Raw genomic sequence first — 27089 nt, 5'->3', positions numbered from 1 at the left:
TTCGCCCCTGAAACTTCATTTCTGTAGTTTTAACTCGTTGCCAAACCTCCACGCGCGTTTTTCATAGGATCAACTCTTACCCGCCCATTTTAGGGACATACTTTTAAGTAACGACTGCCGTCCCGAAGATAGAATGCATGCACACACGTCGCGTAACGCTAACATTTTGGCACGAGAGCGGAGCGCTGAAACAGTGGCGTAGCTGCGAGTTCTTGGTCCACTGCAGTGCGTCGACTCGCTGGAGTGCCTGAACAGCGCATGCGTCAGGGTATGCTTGTGTATCCACCAAAAGTATGCGTCACTCGATCGACGCTGGATACAGTGGGCAGGACCGGCGGACGACGGGGAGAATGCCCTCGACGGCCTTAGGAGGAGGAGTCGAGGACTTGTGTACCACGCGTTGTCGTGAAAGCGCTAAGCGCCGGCTGCCCCGCGGCGTTCAAGGGCAACTCGCGTGAGTGCAGGCAGCCCCTGGCGGCTTCGATTGCCGGTGGAGATTGCGGTGGCGGGGGTTCTGCCGCACGGGTTGCTGCCCTTCGGACTCTCACTGCTACTCGCCGCCGGCGGACCGCACTTTGCTACGTTGCGAAGGGGAAAACTGGTTTTCCGACAACGCCGGCAGTGGACTCACCCGAGTGCGCCAGCGAGACGAATATCACTGTAACATAATCGCCGCCACTCACCCACGCTCCTCCTCACCACCTTCCTTTTTAATTCCCGCCATTACCACTAGCGTGGTTCTTACTACGTATACATATTGCGTGTGCGAAGATGTGAAGTTGCGCGACTCGGAGGAGAGACAACGCTGGATGCAATTCTCCGTCCCGCTGCAGATAGGACCACTCCAGCTGTGACGAAAGTGTGCGGTGACGTCGGGTTTCCTTTGGCCGGAAGGAGGAGCTCCTTTCGTCCGAGTCTACTTCGCCGCCTCTGCTCGGCACGGACTCTGCTTTTTGTTTGGTGGCGCGCGACGCGAAGCCCAGTGACTCAGACATCGCCGGCGCCTGGGTAAGTGAGCGTTTTTATTCCGGAACTTCGTCAGGCTAGTGCTGCAGCCGCATTTTAATGCGAAAATCCTTCCACCACAAAATACCGGTCACCTACGTTGTTGGTTTGAGCCCGGCCTTGTATTGCGCTGCTGTCCATTGCTCTTTTTGCCACTTCGTGATAACTTTGACGGAATTTTTTTCAGTACATGGAAATCGCCGTTTTCTGTTTTGACCGGGGTTGTATGTGGGACTTTCGTTTGCGTAAACGATGTTGACGCCGTCGCATGTGGTAAGCAAAATTCCTGTCTTCGCCCGTTGACGTGTGATAGTTACACAAATGGGCTTTGTTAGGCCGTGTGGAAACAATGGGGTGGACCGTAGTCGAAAATTAATTCTGCTTTCACATAACTTTCGTGAGCCTCGAGAATTGGTGCTCTAGTTTGGTGGCCTAAAGCATGGTACTCGCTTTCACTTCTCCAAGCCGGAATTCGACATAAAGTACTGGCGTTCTTTATGGTGTCTTTCTTCCTGCCAGATCAGCGAATATACACCCTAGCTTGCTTGAATGACCTCGGTGGTGGAGCACGCGCAAGAGATCTAGCGGAGTGGTAAAAATGCGGTTTGATATCTGCTGACCCACATCTAGGATTTCAGCTGCAGAAAGCGAGCACAACAGAGCGCCCGGTTGGGAGCGTGCCAGCTGTGAGTCTTCCTAGTGTTCTACTTGGCAACAACGCTTCCGCAGGGATGGTTTCTTTAGAATAGTAAAAGCGCACCAATAGGAAGGCAACCAAACGATTGGCTGATAAAAAAAAGTGAGTGAAATGCGCATTATTTATTACTAACACGATTACTAACGCGCTCATGGAGTACGTGGGAGACAGGAAGATGCCTCTCTATCACTGCATTTGTTAAGAGTAGTGATTTGTTTCTAATGTTTACGTTGCTTCCCCATAGTGTACCGGATTTCGTGCTTTTATTTTTTCTTGATTGAAGTACGCAACGCTTCGGAGGATGCTAGATGACACCACGAATCCGATATTTGTTTTACTGTCGCTTATTTCACTTTCGGAAGTTTTGTTTGTGATAAGCATATCCCATATATACTGTGTTAATCGGCAGAAAATCAGACATGCGTTATGCCATTGCCCAGGGCACATGTATTACAGTGCGTCATTTTTTTTCGTATTGCCTCCCCCCGATATCTACTGTAAACTGTAAGTGACTTTCCTTTGAGTCCGAGACATTTACAATAAGTCGGTGATTTCACGATTTTCTAATTAACCTCATGATCCTTTCTGGCTTCTATGTCGGCCGCGAGGCTTCAGCGGCAGTTTAGTAATTCGGTTATCATCCCATGTTCTAAACACTTCCTCCTGTCAACACTCTTCGCTGAGCTGCTGTTCTCCTGAACATCCTCCATTTTTATTACGCTCCGCACCAGGATTTGTTAGAACTGAAAGCTAGGCAGAGTGCAGAGATCCGGAGCTGCGGCTGCGTAAACACTTGCACCGGTCGGATGGAGGTTGTTCAACCCCACACCGCGGGCTAGCGTCGCCTTTTTCCTTGTTTGACGTGAGGCCACCTGCTCATTTCTAGTTTAAAGTTCGCGTCCTTCATTGCCAATGTGTACAACTTGCTTCCACGTCCGTAAAGATAATGTACTTTTGTCAAGCTCCGCGTTCTACGATTCCCTACTTTGAGGTGAAATTTAGCTTGCCTCGACATCCGCTCTTTTGGGGAAAAAACTTATGAGTTGTGTTCGCGCAATTTCGCTGCGCTCCGAGCTTTGCCGCGTAAGGACTGCCCTTCACTCGCCCGATGGCCTTCCGTCACGAGACGTCTGCGCAATGCCTTCGACGAAGACGACGACACTCGGTACCCTACCAACCACTGGTACGCTCATTGTTCAGCATCGTTCCACGCGAGTTTCCAAAGCCGCAGGCAGTCAGGAACTTTTGCGTAACTCTGTCAGAACGACAATTTTCTAATGCGAAATCTTGAAGACGTGAGCGAGCGCCGCTCGGAACTCAGTTTCCCGTCTGTGCTGCTTGCTGGAAGTCTGCCAGGGTCATTTCGCCTTGTGCATTCTTTTTAGTTGGTGTTCGCGGCGTTGGGCTGACGTGTTCTGCTCTTTATTCTTCGTGTTCTGCTCTTTATTCTTTACTCCACGCTGCGTATTGGAAAGCGTCCTTGAGATGTCTTCAGACTGACCCCACGTGCGCCGCCAGCACGGCAACTCCTTACTTAACCAGTTATGAAACTTGACATTCGTAGGGCAGAGAGTGGTGAGAATTAATATCCATTGGACGTGAGTAAAAGACATAATGACATCTATTTGGTGCGTGAAACCACTGGACGATGATTGCTTTGTGTGGCGCACTATTCAATTGGAAAAGCGCCCGAGTAATTTGAAGCTAACTCTAGTCATCCGACATGTCTTCAAGACACTGTTCGATGACCATGCAACCCCTCTTGTAATTGCGCACAGGTTGCACGTTACGAAGCGCTGTTTGGCTAAAATATCGTTCACTTTGGCGTGTAGCGTGGGACCTTTCCCTTTTTTGTATTATTCCTTGCGTGGGGTAGTCTGTTATGCATCGTTCTTCCAGTGTTCATTATAGAATACAGTTACTTATCCAACGGCTCTTCCACTCCCCTTTTCATACCGGAAAAGAGCGCAGTGACCACGAAAATTCCCTCATTTATGCGAGTCTTCTGCTGTTACCCCCGCACAGTATTGTTTAGAATATGCATTCGTTTCCTTTCCTGAAAAATCCGCTCGGTTCTGATGCAAGTGAATTCATGCATTCAGACAAAATTAGGCTGCGTAAGCCACTGTCAATCATTAAAGGAGCAAGCAAACTCTTGTTACCTATTAGTTTTTTGTTAGAACATAGACACTAATTTTAGTTGCCTTTTTATTCCTTCAAATGATGCGTTAGCCAATAAAATACAGGGTTTATCATGTGGTATTCGACTACTACCGCTATATAATTTATAATTAAATTTCTTCCTGGTGTTTTTTCGGTATCGGTATCATCAACCTAACGATAGCTGTGGCGTGTAATTGATGTTCAGGTCACATGAGCCATGAACAAAACTAAAATATAGTCCCTGATCCGCAGTTTTAATTACAACACTTAAAACAGCCTCCTTCCAGAGCTGGAATCACTAACGACACATCAGCAGTTATATTGCCGTTTCTTTTCATGCGTCATGTCATAACCATCGTTAGGCTGATGAAAAAGAAACCGAAAATAAATTATAAATTATTTAGCGATACACGTATATCTAAATTGCCGCCGCGGTGGCTAGGTGGTTATGGCGCTCGGCTGCTCACCCGAAAGACGTGGGTTTGATCCCGGCCGCGGCGGTAGAATTTTGATGAAAACGAAATTCTAGAGGTCCGTGTACTGTGCGATGTAAGCGCACGTTAACGAACCCCACGTGGTCGAAATTTCCGTGGCCTTTCACTAAGGCGTCCCCATAGCCTTAGTCGCTTTGGGACCTTACTCCCATAAACCAAAACCGAATGTCCAAAGCATCATTTCAAAGAAGAAAACACACAAGTGAAAGTTTGGTGTCTGTATTCCTTTGATATGAACAATGATTGAGAACTGGCAGAAGCATGCATCCTATTTTAGCTCCTAATGTGAAAACTTGCGTTTAATGCTATTCGATCAGTTTTGCATTTTTTTTCTCCTTTGCACTGAAAAAAATTTTAAAAAACGGATTCCCGGCAGCCACGCTATCTTCTGATTTCCCACGTGGGACGTCATACTGGTGCTGCTTGGGAAAAATTTTCCTTCCACGCATTTTTTTTAACGCGACTTGTTTGTGGCTATTTGACCTCTCGCCTACCCATCTTTGCGACCTCCGCATCGACCGAGGCGAAAAGGGCTAATTGCAAGGACTACATGCACTCATCCCACGGAGTGGCAACACCCATGAAGGCCCACACAATCTCTTTTCTGATCTGCTTATCTTCTTTCGATATTATCACTGACCTCCAAAGTCAACGCCGCAAGATTGCTCGATAAGGTTTCCTTTCACACTATTTCTTGCATTGGGGAACTCACTGACATTGTCCTTTGAATTTTTGCCGGTTCATTTTTTACTTCATATTCCGTTTTCAGTACGAGGCCTTGGCTTTGGTAGCCACGAAGGCAAATGAGATTGCGAATAGCGAACATGCTCTCTGCTCACGGACTGTCCTGTACTAAGGTGAATTCTGAGAAAGAAACGTTCGATTTGCTTTCTGATTGGTCCAAGCGTGTATCTACCACCAGATCAGTCTGAACGAAGGGCGGGAAGGTAAGCGGTTAGCGTAACAGGCAAGAATTTGTGTGAACTAGCTTCCTGCAAGGTAACTGCCGAAGAAACTGGAGTGCAGCCAAGTTACTGAATGCTCTACAGTCTTCCTCTAGCCTAGTGAATGGTATTGCTCACAATGCTAATCACTCGCCATTGGTAAGGAAGTTGGACTAAGCCAACCGAAACGGAGCGAGTGAAAACCACTATTGTCTTACTTAGTACAAATTTATAGGCTGCGGTGCTGCTTGCCGGCTGCCTCCGAGAATGTTCTGGTGACAAGCAAACCAGGAAGGCAAAAGAACCAGGAACCGTTCGGCACGTTTCACCCCTTTTATTGTCGTAATCTTTGGCGACGTTGGGAGGAACCCGTATTTTCCTTCCCCGTTCTGTGCTGAAGTACCTGCTATCGTTTTCCTCGTGAGCCTCGTTGGCAGTATGTTGCTTTCCTAAATCAACCTCCCTTCCCCGGCCCCCTCGTTAAGGAGCAGCTTTCCTGGAATTCCGTAGACGTACCGTGACGAGAGTTTCTGCGGCACTGTAACCTTGCTGATGCAATCCATATGCGCGATATTGCTTCACTAGACGGCAGTATGAACTGTCGAGTGGACAAAAAGTGACTTAACGAGTTAGTCTACTTTGTGAAAAGAACAAAGAGCCCCATTGTTTCAACAGGTTGGTCAAGGTGAGCAACAGTTTTTCCCTTGTCTCCCGTTGCACAAGTCTCTCACGTGAATTTGTTTTCAACATTAATTTTGATAGTCACCGCAGGGGCGCGTCTGCAGCTTGCAGACGTTGGTGAGTGGCGACACCACGGGTTCCCGAGCATCCGCAGGGACATCCCTCCAGGGGGATGATGGTGAGCAGTGTGTCACAACGGACCCGAACACCCGCGCCTAGCCGTGCGTGGCAACGCCGTGTCCGAGGAAAATGGGTTCCTGGTGGTTGAGCCGATGCCGAGCGTTTAGACCTTTAAGGCTCCTCGGCGGAAACAACGCGCCAGTATGGCCCCAGCTTCCTTTAGGCGGCACGTCTGGCCTTACCCGACCGGGGGAAATCGGCAGTAGCCTTTTCCTGTCCTCCCCTCCATCTTTCACTTTCCTATCTTCTTTCTTACAACTTTCCTGCTTCCTCCTCTCTTCAGTTTTTTTTCTTCACTTTTCATAGGCGGCGAGGGTTATCCTTGTGTAGCCAACTACCCCGAGTTGTCATATTTGGCTATAGTTCGGGTGTACAGCTGGCGTGGGCAGGGCTTGCTACAAGTTCCTGTCCTGTCCCCTAGTTGGGCTCTATGGTGGGTGGGTGGCACCGTAGCCAAAAAACACAAATTTTCTATGGCTAGCCTTCTCTCAGAGAGGGCGGAGTGAGGTAACTCAACATTTCATGAAAAAAAACAGTTCCCCTAAGTTTCAGGTGATTCATAGCGAACAGAGAAATCTGCCAGAGTAATCTTCCCATTCATCGTAGAAAAATGTCTAACGGGTGCCTTGGACTTAGGCTACAAGGTTACAAAAATGGCTAGTGGAGACCACTTGCTCGAACTCCGAGATAGCGTCCAACACTCAAAAGTTTCCAACATTGTGTTCATGGGTGACATACCTGTCTCCATCACTGCCCATCGATCCCTGAACACAGACTGTGGTTTAATCTCTGAAGATGACTTCCCCCAGCCCACAGAACAAGAAATCAAAGAAGGGCTTGCTGAGCAAAACGTCGTTGATGTCCACAGGATCAAAGTAAGAGGGCAAAGAAATCCCATCAAAACACAGTCTTGACATTTGCACAAAAGTTCTCTCCCAGACTGCTTTGAAGTGGGTTATCTGAAAATAAATGTAAGACCCTACATTCCTAACCCTAGACGATGCTTTAACTGCCAGAGGTTCGGCCATGGTTCACAGAGTTGCTCCGGTTGCAAAACTTGTGCGAAATGCGCTTCAAAAGATCGCCCTTCTGATCACTGCGACAGCGCCCCACGCTGCGCAAACTGTGAAGTAGAACATGCTGCGTACTCCAGGGCGTGTCCGTCCTGGAAGAAAGAAAAAGGAATAATCACACTGAAAACTACTGAAAGCATTTCTTTCAAAGAAGCAAGAATGCGGTACACACAATCAAGCACATTCTCCTTCCCCGCAAAAACAAACTTCGCTGATGTGCGTGGGCGCGGCACACCACACCAGGCTTCGGCACGTGCCCAGGCCACTCGCAAAGAGCCTGTGGCGGGGCCATCCGCGCCCCTCGGTGGAGTAGCTAACACTGCCCCGCCATCACAAAAGGAGGCCTCGCAGACACCCGGGTCGGTGGCCCCCAAGACCTCCTCCCACAGGTCGAGGTCTAACTCTAACATCCACGTGTCCTCTGCGCGGTCGTCCAGCGCTTCTTCAGAGGCGATGGACACGACCCAGGGCAGCCCTGTGCCATCCACGTCGGGTGGTCGGCGGAGCTCTCTGGATCGGTCAAGAAAAGACAGGCCCCGAATCAAGGGGCCATAAATAACTTGATCTAGTTTTTAACTACATAGAAAAACAAAATTAAGATGGCTTTCATAATTCAATGGAACTGTAGAGGACTAATAAATAACTACAGTGACGTAAAAGAACTTTTAAACACACTGTCCCCGGTGGCTTTATGCCTACAGGAGACCAACTTAGGTCCCAAACAAAAAAACATTCTAAATAAGTATAATGTCCTTCGCTGTGACCGAGAGCAAGCAAATAAACTGTCAGGAGGGGTTGCTATTGTCGTTCCGACTGCTTTTTCAACCCAGGAAATCAAACTTAATACCAAATACGAAGCTGTTGCACTGTCATTCATTTTAAGACGATCACAATGTGCAACATTTATCTTGAGCCACACTTCAGAGTAACACTTAATGATTTAGACAGCCTTTTAAAACATCTACCAGAGCCATACCTGCTAGTTGGTGATTTTAATGCCCACTCCGGTTTTTGGGGAAGTGCACACACTGATGCAAGATGTCGTATTTTAGAAAATTTTATTTCAAGTAATAATGTTTGCCTCCTAAATACCGGTAAAGATACATAATGCTCTTCAAGCACGGGTAAAATGAGTTCCATAGATTTGTCTTTTGGTTCACCCTCTGTTTTTAGCGATTTTAATTCGGATGTCATCGACAACCCATACGGCAGCGATCACCTCCCTGTATTAGCCAGCCTAACATCCCCACCGCAAGTCATCCCGACGATACCAGGACGGTGGAACTTGCATTTAGCAGATTGGGCACTTTTTAGAGAAGGGCCAGCCTAGATAAAATAGTTTCAGTTAATCTCAGCATAAACGAACTAAATGAATCTATCACAAAGTGTATTTTAAACCCTGCACGCCTAGCAATTCAACAGTCGTCTGGTGTAGCAAAACAAAATCACAAAACTTGGTACACAAAAGAATGCCGGGACGCAAAACAAAGCATGGGAAATTTTCCGTAGATATCCAACGCAGGAGAATTTCATCAACTTCAAAAAGTCCAGAGCAAAAGCTCGATATATTCGCCGTAATGCCGAAAAAACTTCATGGCAATGTACATGTCGTCAATAAACAGCTCAACCACATCAAAACAAATGTGGCAGATGGTTCTAAAGATAATTGTCAACTACTCCCCATTTAGTTCCTTTTCTGTCAGTCCCTGGTATGCAGACAAATTTAGAACAGGCAGACATTTTGGGTGAATAGTTTTCTGCAGTCTTCAGTTCATCACACTACACAAATTCATTCCTAAAATACAAAAACACGGCTGAAAAACAGACTGCCGACAGGTGGCGGCACAAATGAATCCTACAGTAGTTTACTTACAGTTCAAGAAATTAATAAAGTGCTGTCCGCCGGTAAGCAAACTGCACACGGCCCTGACAAAATACATTATCAAATGTTAGCCCATCTCTCTGATCCGGCTGTAGAGGTACTTTTAAGATTTTTTAGCAAAGTTTGGGTGTCGGGGAAAATTCCCGAAGCCTAGAAAAATGACATCATTGTCCCATGTTTAAAACCCGGAAAACCCCCTACCCTTCCTAGCAGCTATAGGCCCATAGCTCTGACAAGCTTTCTAGCGAAATCTTTTGAAATTATATTGAATATCAGACTAACGTTGGTGTTAGAAGACCGGGAGCTTCTGGATATCATCGAATGTGGTTTTAAGAATGCGTGCTCCACTACAGAGCACCTAGTTCGTCTTGAAAATACTATCAGAAACCAACGAACCGTCACTTAGACAGAACCATGCTCACATGCTCATACATACTAAAAATCCGCTCGATGCCCAAACATTTATGTTACCCCATAGTCACAAGTGCCCATCCAGAATTCTGTTTAACAACAAACCGCTAGCTTTTAGGCCAGTCCTTTTGCGTTTTGAAGAGATGTGCCAAAACCTCGGAGTACTAGATACATTACCTTGCATTGCTCGAAGACGAGATACACTGCCTCCATGGTACAATTTTCCTACAATCTGTTACTTCGCTCTTACACAGTCCCGTAAAAAAAAACTCCACAACAACAAATAATACTAGAATTCCTTGCCCTCGAAGAAAAACACAGTAGTTTTACAGAATTTTATACTGATGGATCAAAAACAGATACTTGCGTAGGAAGCGCAGTGGTGCTAGGGAATGCGGAGGAAATAGTGCAACTACCACAGTGTTCATCCAGATTCACCGCGGAGAGCTACGCAGTATATGTGGCCATAGAAAAAATACTTAGTGAGAACCTCAAAAACGCTATTATTTAGACTCATTAAGTGTACTTACAGCTCTCCATTCTAAAAATGCAGGCACCCCTCTGCTTGGTTACATCATACACAACATAGTAACTGCCACAGCTCAAGGACAAAATTTAAAATTTTGCTGAGCCCCGACTCATGTAGGAATAAAAGGCAATAACAGAGCAGATTTATGCGCTGCTCAAGCTCACGGCAAGGAAATAAAAAGAGTAAATATACCTTTTAAGGACTGCACAACGTTATTACAAGAGAACTTAAGGAAAAAATGGCAGACAATGAGAACAATGAAGTAAACAACAAACTGCACCTCGTAAAGCCAGTCCTAGGTGAATGGAAGTCATGTTTGCACCAACAGCGTTTCATTGAAGTTATTTTATGTTGTCTCCCTATAGGCCACACACACACACATCACACACAATTTTCCATTGACAAGAGAAGAAAAACCGGTCTGTGAAAAATGTGGAGATGACATAACAATAAATAACATTTTATACTCATGCACAAAACTTGATAAACTTAGGAAAAAATATTTTACTGTTTTATACTGAACACAACCTTTTACACCCAGTATTGCTTTTGAGTGAAGATGCAACTGTTGACACAACTTGTGTTTTTAGCTTTTTATGGGAAGCAGGTTTTCTCAGCAAACCCTGAATTTTTTACCCACTGATTCACTTCATTTTTCGATACACGTCAGCCACACTCTCATTCATGATAGGAAGGCTGAAGTTTTGTTTTACTGGTTGGGAGGCTCAACACCCTTTCCCAGCCAAGGATGCCTGCTGTGACTATCCGACCTTCTTTAAAGCTGTTATATTAACCATTCACCAAATCTGTCTTCTTTTATCAAGTAATTCAAAACAATGTTTTACGCCGGCTACACCATCGATAATTTTTTACCTTGAGTTTGGCGCATGATGGCCTGAGTTGCCTATGTGCCATAAAACACAACACATAATTTTGATAGCTTTTTATTGGGCTCGTACATATGCCGATTCCTCCTTCTCTCTCTCTTTTTGATAAATCTTCATTTCGATTTAGCCTCATTTGCGCCTCTTTTTCTGAAAGTGACTTTAACCTTTTAAGTTCTAGAAAGGTTTTCCAGTTGCAAACTTTCTTCAGGGTCATGAGGACTGACAAATCTGCTGAAATGCCCATCTAATAAACAATATAATCAAGAAATGTCACTTGATCGGGCATCTACTGACTCCAGAATCATGACGGAGCACAGATTGAGTGGTTAGGAAAAATTGAACATGTGAGCCTTTGAACAAGAGAGCTAGCAGTGGCAGTTCAATGGCTTGTCACCGCCTGACTATGCTACACAGCGGGGCGCGAGATAAGATGTATTTACGCACAAAATCGTTCATGCAGTTTTCTGCCCCTCCCGAATTGGTTTTTTTATTTGTTCGCCAGCTCTCTCCTTAAGGGCTGCTTCATATACATTTCGTGCTCGAAATTTAGCTGGCCTCACGCAGTAACTGCTGGCTAGCAAGACACCTGGAAAGTTCCTTCGTGCTGTTCTTTTTCTGTCTGGGCTCCTCACATTCTAATAGTTGGTCGCAATTATAGCCAGTTACGATCAAGGTAAAAGCAGCGTCAGGTATTTTCCTCCGTAGTGCTACCGAGGGTAAACAGTGAAATGTTTGTTACTATGCCAGAAACAACGTCGGGAGTAATACTAATTGTTAGGACCGCTTATAGGTCACAATCAAGCTTTGTTTTATTTGCATTTTCGCACTGTTCACAGTTTCTCTGTCTTTAAGGCTGATTCAAGCAAATGTTATTTAGAAAATTTTAACTTTTTGATATCCTCCTGAAACGTGCCAAACGTTTTGCAAAATTACTGCACAACCGAATGCGAATCTTGTGAAGGTGATATGGATAAACCCTTTCGAGGATTGCGCCGCTATCAACGTGTTCCATGTATATTTGTTATTCCAGTCCTGCATGTATACCTACCATTCCCTGCTTCATTAATGCTCCTGAAAGCACTCCATTATTGGTCTCCCCAATTCCCTTGCAGCGACTGCTCCTCCCCAGCGCTTAGAACTATCATTTACACCCCATCATGTGATATGGTGTGCTGTGATGTGATGTATGCCTTCGTGTACAAGACGTTCTCATTTCGAATTGATGTAAGTAGTCGCTGCTGCAACTAAGACACACAGTATCGCATGAATCCACGCTCTCCATCTCAGGTGTTGGATTTAGTTGTTTGCTTATTGCGCCACGGTTGGTTCAGGAAACAGGGGCGGAATGTCTAGATAACGTCGTCGTCAGATTCTTTTTTTCCAGTCTTTTATAGTGATCAGTCACCGCACACAACGCACCTTATTTGCAATGTCATTCCTTTTATGTACCAATACGTTGGCACATTTATTGGCCTCGATGGCTTGTCTGAAGGTATTGTCTTCACTTCCTTCTGTCTTTGCTATGCGTAGCATGGAAAGTCTACTTCAGCATCGCAAGGCGTCCAGATGAGACAATTCTTCCCCTACTAAAAGTTAAATGCTGCAGCTGCAGTGAAATTTTGCTTCGTTGCAGACTGTAGACTGGCATGTTCTGCTTATTCTAAAGTCTTGTCTGTAGCTCTCAGCGCAGAATAACTTTTCTGGAGTTATCGTCCTATTTTGTTCATACAGAGACGCATCAAAGCATATTGACGTCGAAGTGGGCATCTGTGGACAACGTGTGGAGGTAATTCAGCTCTAAAAACTAAGCGAAGGCGGTGAGTCATCTTGTCAAACATATACATATACAACATATACATATACAAGATGAGTCATCTTGTCAAACATATACACTGGACTTACTAACAACGGATTCTAATTCTCGCAGGTCTCAACTCTCCTTCGTCCTTCGGTTCGACGTTCTGGGCTTTTTTTTCACTCAGTCTCTCTAACTTCCTGCTGAGATCGCACTGTTGCGCCTTCTGATAGAAAATGCAAGCACCAGCTAGCTTTGATGCGATCAAGTACAGTACGGGGGCATTTTGTGTATCGTAGGGCCGGCCGTACTGGTCATGCATTCAACCCACAAATTCAAGCTGGCACCTGTCTGATCCGAAAGTGGTTTTCTCTGCACGTCTTCTACTGTAAAAGGAAAGACAGTTGACACGTAGACCTTGAAAGTGAAATGTGCGGCGCATACAAATTTTTCGTGGCTGAGTCCGAGCCCCCCGACAGCGGAATTTCCTCCATGGGCGGGGCGTTGCATTAGTATTCTGTGGTATATGCCCCATGCATATTTTTTATGCAAATAGAACATTTACCTGCATTAACTTCGCAGTGAGTGAACCCGGCAGCTGCATAAATAGAAGCTGTTTTATGCGAACCAAGCCTTCAGTTTTCTGGCGTGGCGTCTTGCTTCCCGAAGTATTCGGTCGTTTCGGCTGAACTACTGCCAAGCGACGGGCCCGGATGGGCAACTAGTTTACAGTAAACCACTGTACGCATTGCTATTGTCTGAAAGGTGTCTAGCTCAAAATGTTTACACAGTGCTATTATATAGGAATACCAAAATATCAATACTTCCTCTTCCACGGCGTATAGAAGCAAATGCGGCAACCCTCTTTGCGTGCGGTTGGTATGGTGTCGAATAGCATAAAAAAGTGGTCTAGCTAATATTTCACAAACTCCAGCGACTTTTTTACCAACAAGTTTGCTCGTACATTTAGACCTGCAGCGCGCCTTCTGAAACGCATTTTTCCTCATTTACTCCCGCATACATGCTATATAATTGCATGCAATCACCGGTGGCAAATGTGCTGGCTCCGGTTGCTGTATTGCAAAAGTCTGGGCAAGTGCACTTCTAAGACTCTTATTTGTTTTGCAGAATGGAAGCTTGCAGATGGAATTAATGCAGCTTAAGGAGTCTACGCCGCCATCGGTGATTAAACACGCCGCAGGGAATTTGTGTGTGTGTGGGGGGGGGGGGGGGGGTGGGATAAGGGGAACTCCGATAATTGATGCCGAACTCTGCCGTGCAACACAGCTCTGCACCGTGTGAGGTTAGGCTATATAAAGACAATTTCTCTGATCCGCTTACGGGCCTGCTTACTCAAAGCGCTCAAAGAAATCTAGCGTGACCGTTTCTCTGCTTGCTGACGTCGCCAGTGACGTAGTTCTCGCCCTTGAGGTCGACGGGGTGCCTTCGTTCTGCTTGATTGGCTTCTCGACCCTTCCATATTTACGAGGCAGGTGCACCGCGGCTGTTTCGAACAAATCATGCGCCCTGCAGGGAAATGCATCAACTGACACAGAGAACAAAGGCACTCGCCACTCTGGAAAAGGAGTCACGGCCAGCGCGAACTGCAATGAAGATTCTAACAGCGGCAGGCGAATAGGCGGACAAGTTGGGCTGGGGGAGTTGTTGGGAGAACGCATTCACTCGATCGGTAGTCGATGTGTCGTAACATTAAAAGCGAAATGCATAAAGGAAATGTAAAGCTTCAGACTGTTGGCACTTTCCCCGCGGCTTGGAGATTGCGGCTTGCGGTGCCAGTGACAGGCTAATTAAAGAAATTCGAAGATCGAAAACCCTAGCCGATAAACTGTGTGAAAAGAAATCGTTTGCATTGAACAGTTTGCGAAAGGCAGGCGATACGTTGAAAAAAAAAAGTGAAGAATTAAAAATGCGCTGAATGGGAATTTGAGAGAAATAGCATTCGCTTTCAACTGAAGTAGCCGCCGTAATTTCGTAACTGAAGAACGCGTACGCATAAACTGAGGAACACTTAGGAAAGAAGATTGAAGATTTCGCATACTTAAAAGCACTTAGATTTCTCCTATTCGGCTTAAACTCTTTTAATAAAGGCGTTTTAGATTACTCCCGAAATTGTGAAATGCTTAGGTATGGATGTTACGCGTACAAGAACGCTTCAGGGTGAAACTAATGCACTCGCCCTGCGCAGTGTTTGCTACCTGAAGCACTCTGATATAGTTTGTGCGTTTTCCCACTATAGTTAATTGCATCAAAGTTGTCAAAGTAAAACGCTCTTAGAAGACAGAGGTTGCACTGTATAAACTTTTGAATAAACCACGGGAAGTTAGTAACCCTGTTCATAACTATTGTTTAAAGTGGTAAGTTGTGATACAAAAAAGATAGCAAGTCGTTCATTTTTCTCCACGTCTCTCTTGCATGTCTTTTTTCTTTACCGACTTTTTGCTTCACAGCAGCTGCGTTCGTCTTATATCTAGTGCTGAAGAAGGAAACGCCCTGGTGTCAGTTTTAAAACAAATTCAGCAGATACACTTAAGACTGCTCACGTGTGGAAATGCAAACGCATCACTGTCCCTGGGTGCACTGACATCCATCCGTATACACGCACCACCCACCGACACACACACACGTGCGTATGACACCACCGGAACGCTGTACGGTAAACGGTTTCGTCACAATTTTGGTAAGAATGTCGGGAAATCTGGCGCCACATCGAGTTCGGGCAGGGACGAGTATATATAGACTAGTTACACGGTATATGATTGTTTCAAGTGGCGGTGCTCGGCTTGCTGTGTGTCATACGGCCGCTTGATGACGTCAGCGCATTTTTTGCAATCGCTTGGATTCTCTCTACCATCTGCGAGTACACACTAATACAGCACACACCGCCTGCTTTTCTCGTAATGGGACTAGTAATGCTTTCGCATTAACGTAAGGTACCCCAGTATACCAGGGGCATCGAGGAGGCCCATAACCAAGCTCTTGATTTTCTTGTTTCGCCCCATCGCCTGTCTCATCAGTGCTGCATTTGTCCTTAAATTATGTGCTAATCGCACGTATGGACATAATTTCACATTTTGGCCTGATGTATATCAATGTCGCTACCAGTATGACGACACTCGCGCTATAATACCCGATGAAAAACTAAGCGAAGAAGGGCGATTAATTAAAGTGCAAATACGTCTGCGTGCGAACGCAAGACTGCGCTGTTTTTTCGACTTCCTCAGCACACGCGCGTTTCTGGTAAAACCCATGTTACATAGCTTTCTTTTGGAGGACGCATGAGTTGCGTGAAAGCTCTGTTCGACACATGAGCCGGAAAATGGGGCTTCTTTCAATTATGCTCATTCCAGTTAATCACTGGTTATTGTTCTGAGCATATTTCTGGACTTCATGTATTCGGGTTCTTTACGCACATTTTTACTTCTGTAGGTTCATTTCAAAATTTATTTCAGCAGCCCTACGCTAATGTCGGCCTTGAAGTGGTTTTGCAGCAACTTGGAGCCTTGAAAATCCTACGATGAATTAAGAGACAGCAACGAGCTCGGAAACACGTTACGAGATATCTCTCTTAGCAATTGCGATATGGAGGGCTTTTGATTCAGTCTCAAAGGTGGTTTCTCTTGTGGAACGGCACCTATGTCTCGGTGGATAGCTATTTGCTTGCGGCAGTGACTTCTGCGTGTGGAGCTAAATTAAATTTTGATGTCAGTAATATTGCGAATATATAGCAACACGAGCGCGACTGGTTGGTTGCGTCAGTCGAGATTTGTTAAATTGCACTTGAGTTTTTGAAAATTCTGCGTTTTTTTCTGCTCCTCACAAAGCCGATTTCCTTTAACACTTCTGATTTCAGGAAGTTTCGAGAAACATGGAGGTCGTCATCACCAAGCTTCACTACATCCCGTACATCGGAGCCGCATCCGGCGTGGTGGGCATACTCACATCCTATGCCATAGCCGTCAGCAGGGGCGACGTTGAGCCATGGCTGCCGTACATCAGGTGAGTGAATTATCTCTTCCTGAGCGCAGACATGTCCAGCTATTAATGGTCACCCGCCTGATACTTTACGGTTATTTAGAGAAGTGCGCAGAAAAAAAAATGAACGGTTTAACGCAGTTAGGCCAGATTCGAATTACTTGCGCTAGCACTTCGGTTTTCATTTCGATTTCGATTTCGGTTTGGGGCTGTTTTTAAGGTCAAGTAGACTTCAGACAAATATCGGCGAAAGTGGTGAGCGGGGTCCTTAGTGCTAGGGCGCTAAAACTCGAGAGAGTTTACCTTTGGGGGTATGACACGGTAGCTTTAATGCGTTAATGCCCATATGTGGAACTGATCATACTCGACTCTACATTCATAGATCCCTGGTACCCCTCATACCACTCCTGGCGCAATGGTGCATCAGTTAAACGATGCGCCACTGCCCGGCGGTGGCAGGTGCTGCCACCGGTGGGGCTTGTTGGGTTGCTTTTCCCGAGCAATTTCTCGCGACTAGTCATTAATTGAACTGCCACCTGCCCCGATGGGCAGCATGATCACAATCGGTAATGTGATGACGTCACAAGGTCACGTGACTTAGGTGGATCACTTGCTACCTTGGAGGGTCCACCTAAGTCAAGCTTAGCAGACAGTGATGAAATTAGCAGGGCAAACAGTTGCGAAATCGGTCAGTGCAAGTAGTGCAAGGGTACTACTAAATAACGCTCCTGGCAGGCGCGGTCTGATAATAAGACCCTCCCTCCTCGGCATTAATGCTATGCGGGTGGGTGCGGTGGGGGGGGGGGGGGAATTCTCGGCAATGCATAGGATGTGTTCATTTCCGTTTGAGACATTTCGCGTAAACGTCTGGTATAAGAGAGGTGTTTGACTAAAAAGTTATTATCTTTGATAGCTGATCTTTGTTTTTCGTTATCATTGCGAATTGTATATTGTATTGTACCGCTGCAGCATGTAGTTCGAACAGCTCCGCTGTCTTCAGCAGGTATTATAAGAATTCAGATTTCATCGCTGGATCGAGACTTCCACCGAATTATCTTCAGTCAGGCATAAGCCAAAATAAGCAAGCGTTAAACGAGCCTTTTGTGTGTGTGTGTGTGTGTTCTTGGCTTATTAAGAAACATTTCCTGCAGTTTTTACCACGTAATTTCGGGGGAACTCCATGTAAATTATCAGTCCCTGCATGCGACACCGCGGCAAGAACTTTATATTGTGAACATAGTTCTCAACAGGGACGCCACTACTTGAGATAGTATATCCTATTGAGACCTGACGCAACAGCCTGCATGGTCAGCATTAATCAAAACACATTTCTCATGTATGGGTATTCCAGTGAACGTAGACAATTTTTGAAGCCATTAGTCTAACAGCATTTTTTTATCTTCCGCTACGCTCCATTCCACTGGTCCCTATGCCTTCAAACACATGCAGCTACGTCTTATCTTGCTTATTAGTTAAATACACACGGACAGAGTACATGCTTCGATTAAAATTACAAATAAGCTCATAGTGAAGCGTTAGGATCATAGAAAGAAGCAGGACGCAGATTTACACACACACAAAAAAAAACAGCCAGCATGGAAGGTGGCTCATACCGCAGCGGCTGCAATAGAATTTTTGAAACGCTTACGGGCGGAGCTCAGTGGATATAGCCTATAACTTCGAATGACCTTTAGGCTGCAGAACAGAAGCTTCTGTCGAAAAACGTATAACACTGATGTGCATTGAAAGGGGAACTGTGAGCAACTCGATCCAATTTTTGGCCTTGATTAAAATGACATTCATACATTCCGGTTCGTTTGTTTGTTGTTCACAAAGATGGATTCTGTGCATTTTTCTGGGAAAAATAGTGGCATTTACCGCTGAGAAAATTGCGCTTGGGTGTGGGACATTTTTAAAGCGAAAGCTTTACTGGCCTGCGAACTTGCGATTTCACCGTGGCGGTGCTCCGAGGAGGCACATGACGTCACAACGCGCGCCTCGCCATGGAGCCGAACCGGTCTGGCCGGGCCGGCGGTGGCTGGCGCAGTCGGCGCGAAATAGAGAGACGCTCCAAGTCTCTGCCAGTGCGGTAAGAGTGCTCCGAAGCCGCCGAACGCGTCGGCGGTCAAGCGCAGTTGGAGTATAGAGGGTCTCGCTTTGGCCGACGTGACGTCGCCGTGCAGCGCGCGCACTACGCCGGAGTACAAGCTCGCCTTAACAGGGTCTGCGCTTAACCGCTAACCAATGTATTCGGTGGCGGCATCTGTGGGAGCCATTGAAATCTCCCGCACGCTCACTGAATGAAAACAAAAAAAAACTGTGCCGAGGCTCGGAATCGAGCCACGGCCTTTGGCGTTTGAGGCAGAGACTCTACCACTCCGCCAGGACGGATAAAGCTTTAACCATGAATAAGGCGCATCTAGTGAATGCACTCTTCCGATGCAGAAGTCGCCGCGCTTTCGCTACGTATATCCTGGCCTAACAGAGCTAGGCCATCAGCAATTCTTTTTGTTTACCTGCGTCGTGATGTCACCTCCTGATGTCAGCACCAAAACCAACTCCGTGATCGCCATTAGAATGTGAAAGGCCATGTATCCTAGGCTCAGGGATCTAAGCGATGAAATGGGGGCGACACCTGTATTTAGTTTATCGCACTTTTGTTGCTTATAAAAGCTTCATTTTCAGTTAAAGCAGCCGATACTGACACAGCCCGACTTATTTTTCTGCTCAGTGTCTCCTGAATATTTTCTGACTCTGACGAGGATGCAGAAATTTAAATTAAAATGTGGTGGAAGTTTGTGCGCAGTGGGAAGCTGCGTTGCGTGCTCCGGGCGAAAAAAAAAACATGTAGCTTAAGCCTGATTGATACATAAATTTTATCGGGTGATGAATAAGGCCCAAGAGCATAATATACTCTCCTCAGCTAGAATACAGCGTCCAGTCGATTCCTTTCAGAATTCTTTACGACGCCGCGCTGCGAGTTCTAAAAATTGGGAATAAAGCCACGCGGGACACGCTTACAAGCGTAAGGTGTCAAGTATAGCTTTCATCCGCTTTGGCTACTCCGTATGCCCGCGAGCGATCATCATACAGGAACGGGAAGGACAGACGCGAAGTCCCTCGATAAGTGACGGCTCCTCCTGCACCGCTCGGGAACGCACCTGGTGAGGGTACAGCCGACAAACGCTTCCGAGAACGCCCACCTGGTAAACAGATGCGCGCTCAAACTGGTCGGCCTTGACGCGTCGCCGTGCAAATCGACGGTCCGTGTACCGTTGCTAAAATGCGCCGCCGCCAACGCGCAACACGGCTGTGGGAAAACATTAAAGGCGCCATCGACATGGGAAACGACGCACTCTTCATCCTTTCGCGTGCGAATTTGCCTGGAGGAATAGACACAGCTCTAAACAGCCATACCGTTGTATACGTATACTTTCGCTGGCAAATCTGCAGCGTATACTTGACAAAAGCAGCGAAGTCGAAATGCATATTTGAAATCAACGGTTTTAATTTTTGCGCATGGTCTTCGTAGAAGATTGCGTCGTCTTAATGCCCTAGTTACTGCTTATCATGCATACACGCATGACCTTGTTTTTAAAGTGTACCACCATCAGCATCGGAATGTTTCCGGCTGCCAGCTGACGGCACCACGACCGCGTTGCTGTGAAGCTGGATTTGCGTGCGGAAATAGTAAACTATAAACGCTGAACAATGCTGCAGATTTTGTGAGAATATTCTTAAACCTTCTCATTACGCGTCGAGGATAGCTCCCGTTTACGCCAATATGATACTGTCCAGATACTGTCTCTGGTGAGGCATCAGTGTCTAAGTGCCTCCTATATTTGCCTGCGAGCTCTTCGTGCATGTCGGACGGAGTAGTTCATCACACTAGTGGCAAAATACATGCACTGACTGTATGCACCTTGGATTTAGATTTTTTTTGTTCGTCATTGCGATGAAAGCTTTTTTTTTCTTCCTTCTATCGTTAAGTGTAACCGTATCGGCCTGGAATCTTTCAATGCATAAGGCAAATTTCTGCCTTGGTATACGTCCTCATGTCTACAAAGTTGCCGTTATGGCTTCTTTTTTTTTAATGTAAAATTCTGGGCCAGGGAGAAGTCGGCGTGTAATTCGCTTAAGTGGCACTTTGGGCTAGTTGGTGTGACACAGCGAAGAGGTACAGCGCGGCAGAAACAGGACACAGTTAAATTAGAATGAGAGCCGCGTTTCAACTGAACGGCTATTTCTTAGACGCATTGACAAAAACGGGAAAGGCGACAAAGAACGTTCGAGAACAGGGTGCGAGAACCAAGCAAACAACAAAAAGCAGAACACAAACAACAAACTACTGTATGCGGAACCCCTCACGGGTGTCATGTCTCTTGAAATGGCCTGCCGTGAAGAACATCGCCTAAGCAAGGCACTGTCAGGAAACTCTAGAGGTTGACAACTTAACTTGCTTCAGTTTCTTTTTGTCGTGTTTGTCTTTGGCAGCGGGCTGTAAGCCAAGGTTCTGGTAATCTTGCGATGAGAAAACAAAAGCCTTGTTTTTGTGGTGCATACGAGTTTTACCGTGAATATAGTGTTCTTAAAGCATACCAACATAAAATATCGTGCCCAAGAAAATAGCGCACTTGTCTTGCTTACCAGCCATGAACCAGACTGTTTTTTTATTATTATTCGCTGCCGTTTCAAGTCTTAATAGCCAGGAAAAGTTTACACTTTGCCATACGTCTTTTGTTGCGATATGTCATTTGAGCACTTCAGACACACGCGGAAGCTGTCAGCAACTTCTCACGTTGCTGCCTCTAGAGAGTTAAATGCGCAGTTCTTGCTGATATCGCTCCTAAGAAAAGGTCTCTCATGTGTCAAGACACCGACTTTTATCAGTGACGTGTTTACGTTGAGCTTAGTTCAGATATTTCAGCACCTGGGGCACCGCGATAAGAGTATGCAGATGGTTCGTTCCTTTATTGCGTTTGTGCATAATGATAAGTACAAGCTCAAATAAAGCCAAGATTGAGGCACGGTGAACCAGTTTTTGTCGTATTGTACTCGTAAAGGCCTGTTTGCAAGACTGTTAGCATATCAGAGCTCGCGAGAAATCCCAAAAACATGTCCAGAAAAGGCACGGACGAGACCGCTTCAAGTTTTGAAGCTACGGGGCTCCGATAAGTTTCTTCTCATATTCAGATCCACACTCTGGTATCAAGTACAACAGGGCTTAACCTAAAGACATGATGATAGTGCTTGTGTTTTTCACTGACCGCTTTTTTAGAAGCACAAATCAAAGGAATTTTATGGATAGCTGCGCCCCGCCTAACCCCTCCCTTATCCCGCCTCCACAAGAACAGAAATTTTTGTCCAAATTTTCATTTCTTTTCGCTCCACCCCGACCACCACTTGGGCTGTTAACGATCGCGTTCTCGATGGCTTACTAGCCAGGGGTTACAGGCGGAATTTTTTGTTCAAGACATACAAATCCTCCTACAAAGCTGATGACATCATAAGCCACCAAAAAGTCGTCCATGAGTTATTACCGCAAATGAAATAAAAAACAAGCAAAACACCGCTAAAAAGAAACGAATTGTGTGTTTGAAGTGCAAATCATGTTTACAGTGGGAACACAATCGCACCTTCTTGCCCCTTTGCAGTCTGCTATTATTTTATTTAGTTCCTTACTTAGATACCTGCAGCTCCCTTCCGTGAATTAGTGTTGGGTGGCAGGGAGGGATGAAAGAACACTCTAGCACAGAAAACACTGCGGAGTTTTTCGCATTGCCTTCCTTTCTATCCTATGTTCTTATGCGAATGAATGATCCCGTGCATGGGACAAACAGCGGTATCTCCCAGATTTGTGGATTTATTAGTAACGCTCGCACGCGGAATGAACTCCAATGCGTGTGTGAAAGCGGCAACATAGTACTGAAACGCCCTCGGCTTTTCTTTATCTGTCAAATTTTGAAACACTGTCAAGTATTGGTTTATGCGCTGGTTTATTACATCCGTCGTGAATCGATGAAGGAGCTATCAAAATTTTGTGAATTTTTGAAATATTCGAAAAAATTTAGGCGTGAAACATAGCTGCAACGCCAACATTGACCGCCATAATCCGCCTTTTAAATAACGAGAAGACTGGGGTGAGTACATGTCTAATAGGTCAGTTTTAAATGAAGCTTATTCTACCTATAACTCAGTAAGTTTTGTAATGTTTCTCGAAAAAAATGAATTTTCGTAACCTTAACATTACTTTCCTTGACTTCAACGCCAATGCGAATTGTGACCTACAGAAACGTCTCGGTTCTGGCAAATGATACTCCTACAACCCTTTCATCACACCGCTTTCCTGATATTTTGCCTTTAATTCTCTTACCGCCATACTTACATCTACCGCAGCGGCGGTAACCAGTGGCAAAAACAGCCTGTTTTTCCGGTGAGCGCCTTGGCATGACGAACTAGTTGACACATCGCGTGTATGCCCGGCCTGCACCAACTCGCGCAAACAGACGCGGCGCATCGACATCGGGAACCACGCGGCGTCATGTCTGCAGCGGCGCGGCATGCATGCCCAAGTGACCTAGCGGCACTTCCGCGGAACAAGGACACGGTCAGGAAAGAGGCAAATCATGTGACGACGTGTACAGGGAAGGGTAAAGAAAGAGGAAAATGGAAGAGGCAGTGGAAGGCGGAGACGAGCCGGCGGCCCTGCGGGTTTGTCTTTCACTGCTCGCGGCAAACTTCCGCGTAATAACGCGGCTAGTGGCATCTCTGCCAGGTGCAGGGCCCCACCAGCGATCCCCTTCTGTGTGCGGCGCGAGACATGTTTTAAACATGCTCTCAAGCGACACATGCGCACGCGGCAGCGGCGACAACTCGTGTCGTCGACGGTGCGCGGTTGCACGCGTGAGCGGCGCAACGTAGGCACGCATTCGCGTCGTGCGCAAGACTGGGTTTCGCGCCTTATCGCTTATTTTTTGTGTTCATGTCTATTTGTTAGTCTCTGCTGCTTTTTTTACCCGCAGCACGATATGCTTCGGGCCGGTTAATTGACAAACGTCGAGCTCCAGTGCGGGCGGATGCTGCAAGCGTTCAGGGCGCAGATTGACTCGTAACCCGATGGAAAGTACCTTTGTCCGCACTCAACCGGCGGGAACCGGAGAGCTGATCTCTGCGTAGGTCGCACTTCCCTGTTGCAGTGCAAAGCGAAATGTGTCGGAAGAACGGCGTGTGAAGCGGGAGTTCAATTATGAAGGCTAGCGTTGACGTCATATCCTAACTTCAGTGAGGTGTGAACCGTGCCCTTCTTCTCGGGTCACGTGCTGTCAGAGCTGGCATGTTTTGCGGTACCCGAACGCGGGAAAGCACGTGGAGGTTGGCCGTGGCATCAGGGGAAGAGTTTTGTCAATGGGAGGGCTTTGTGCAAGCAAGCGCGGAAGCAAACAATCAGAAACGCTATGGCAATCCCCTTGCACACGGATGTGCTGGCTAGCGCTGGATTTGTCACATGTGGATGAGAGAAGCTTTTCAGACCCTGTGAAGCGCACCCCGAATAGGAAAAGCTGGCTGTGCTACACGAAATATTTGTTAAGTGATATTCATGGAACACGTAGTCGTGCTTTATTACTACGTTTATAATTCGTTTTGTTAATAAAACCAGCAAGAACAGCCAGTCCTTCAGTGCTGTTTCACTGCTGCTTTCAACCAGCGGGCATTTAAAACACGGTGTCCTACACTTACTGCCCGTGAAAATCATTTTATTTCACCGCATATAGAGTGGTGCCAATGAAGCTGTGCTCACATAAAGCAGGATCGCATGTTTCTTGAAGGACAGGGCACCGGCTGCGTAGTCAAGACAAGAGGGGGATACCTTTGAAAAACATTTCACATTCTGAAGAAAGTGCCCATGTTACCATGGCCGCACAACATGCTGTCGATCATTATATATGCAACCGCCGAATATTTACTGTTTTTGTCCTTTGATTTTTGCTCCCAAAGAGCAACAAAAGCTTCCAAAGATAACACTGGATATGCACTGCCACTACAAGTATTTTGATTCTAGAGGATGCGAAGTATAGGCACAACCTAAAGCATCGGCGTAGAAAGACGCCATCATTGAGGATAATATGTGAGCACAATTGATAAGATGGTTTGAAAGAGAGAGAGTGCTTTGGGGCAACATACTAACATACTGTGGACCTCTATCAGTGTTGTAGGCGTTATCGAAAAAAGTAACTAAATGCGTTATTCGCTACGCTAATAAAAAGGAACGCGTTACCGCCCTACGTTACCTACAAAAAAGGGAACGCGTTACCGTTACCGAAAAAAGTACCGCACATTACTTTGCGTTACCTCATGGCCATACATTTTAATTAGTGCATCTTCGCATTAAGAACTCAAGATAACAATTTTATAAAGCTCATAATTCGCATAAAACTTCTAGCACGAAGATTTTTCAACGAGATTTCTCTAGCTCAACGAGAATACTTCGCACAAATGTGCAGCAGCTTAGCAATGTTATAATGGCGTGAAGTTCCCTGCAGAGTTACATGTGATGGCTTCTAACTCTGTAGCACAGGGTGAATCCATTTTCTGAATGTGACATTAAACACAAAATGACACTTCATCATCAATTCTAACTTCACAAAGGAAACATCGCTGAACTCTCAATAAATTTACAGTAATTCTGAAAAATGTGATGTTCCAAAATGCTCGGCATGCTTCCACTCTTTAGAGAGTTGTGCGTGTGAGTTGTTTGGGAATGGGAGGTAGGTGAAGGCAAGTGTGTGAATGCTTGTTCGTGCACGTGTTTTTCGCGGTCTATGGCTATTCTGTACTTTTTTTTAGTTGGGTGTATCCTCAAGGGCAGGTGTTTTCTGGCATGCATGCGAGCCGCAACAAAGCTCGTCGAGAGCGCCTGTACGTTTTGTTTATTTTCAACATCACTTTAGGTGCTCTGCGCCCCTTTTCTAAAAAAGGGGCGGAGTGAAGGACAATTGAAACAAAAAGTAACTAGTAACGTGATACCTCACAGCACCAAAAAAATTTAATGTAAGTACGTTACCCGTTGCAGTTCAGAAATGGTAACGAGTACGTTACCAAGTTACCGAAAAAAGTAACGCGTTATTGGTAACGCTGTTACTTGTAACGCGTTACCGCCAACGTTGCCCTTTATAGTGCTGTGCGCTGTTCTGTATGTGGCGCACTCTTCCATTGCTCTTCGATTGTGTTAGACTGCTACATAAACGAACCGTTTGTATCACACGTTTTACTCCTAACGCCTTAACGTGGTAATTATAAGGTAACTGCGCAAGGTGGGGGACCAGGTGGGCCGCATGATCCGCTGGGTTGCCAATAACCGTGGGGGGTCACGGTGCAAAGATGCCTTGCGGCTGGCGCACGCATTCGTAACCAGTAGAGTCTTGTACTCGACGCCTTACCTCCACTTTCTAAATATGGCGATAAAGCCCTTGAGGTGGTTCTTCGTAAGATTTACAAGCGTGCTTTCGACCTCCCGGTCACCACGTCCAACGAGCTCCTCCTGGGGATGGTCAACACCATCATGGAGCTCCGAGAAGCACACTTGACAAACCACTACACAAGGCTCCCAAAGACGCCGCCTGCTTGCCCGACTTCACATCCACCATCCAACACTGACGGAAGAGCGCGTGTGCATCCCCGAAATCTGGAGGTACGCCTTGCACGTAGGCCCTCTTCCGGCCGACATGACACGATACGACCATAGTGGCCAGCGCCTCGCGCTACTATGGAAACAAACACCGAGTATTTTACGCACACGCCACCGGCCCACACCATGAGGGCTGGTATACGGCCGCAATCGTCCACCAAAACACCGCAGTGAACAGCCTCATGTTCAAGGCACGACATTACTCACGCGGAAGAGGTGGCAATCGCGCTCGCCATTGCCGATCAGGACTCGCGGGTTATCATTACCGACCCGCGAGGGGCCCGCAGGAACATCGAAAGGAGCTTTATTCCCTATTTGGCTTACCAAATACTTCAACATAGTAATTATCTCGGCGCCCCGCGCCCCGCACGATAGACCCGCGCGCACGGGTCTCGAGGGCAACAAAGCGACCGACGCCGCTGCCCGCGCGCTCACTCTCCGGGCATCGCCCCCGCCTCCCCTCGATGCGGACTTCGACCCCAATCCGGCTTTTTCCTTCAAGAAAATCATCCAATATTACAAATTCGGCCATGCAATCTTTCTTAAGCCTTCAAGGGTCTCACGAAGGCGGAGGAACGCTTACTCCTCCGCCTTTATGCAAAAACACTGCTGCGCCCGGCAGGCAACAAACATTTCGATCCTGCGTGCACAGGGTAGTGCCCGCACTGTA

At 46.4% G+C, this 27089-nt stretch overlaps 1 protein-coding gene across 3 annotated transcripts in view; it reads left to right on the top strand.

Moving 5' to 3' along the window:
* Positions 1–27089, top strand: part of LOC144128326 (DNA damage-regulated autophagy modulator protein 1-like) — a 73803-nt gene that overhangs the window by 22104 nt on the left and 24610 nt on the right. The window contains exons 2-3 of one of the 3 annotated variants that reach the window (XM_077661648.1): positions 834–1008; positions 16613–16758. In XM_077661648.1, the coding sequence (XP_077517774.1) occupies positions 16628–16758 (131 nt within the window). In that variant the 5' untranslated portion in view covers positions 834–1008; positions 16613–16627. Of the gene's footprint in view, positions 1–236; positions 1009–16612; positions 16759–27089 lie in introns of those variants that run through there. The other 2 variants (XM_077661647.1, XM_077661649.1) reach the window with 2 other exon arrangements.

The sequence above is a fragment of the Amblyomma americanum genome, chromosome 4, assembly GCF_052857255.1.
Source record: "Amblyomma americanum isolate KBUSLIRL-KWMA chromosome 4, ASM5285725v1, whole genome shotgun sequence".
NCBI classification, from domain to species: domain Eukaryota; kingdom Metazoa; phylum Arthropoda; class Arachnida; order Ixodida; family Ixodidae; genus Amblyomma; species Amblyomma americanum.
Note: the sequence above shows the minus strand (reverse complement) of the source record. Positions and strands in the feature narration are given on the sequence as shown.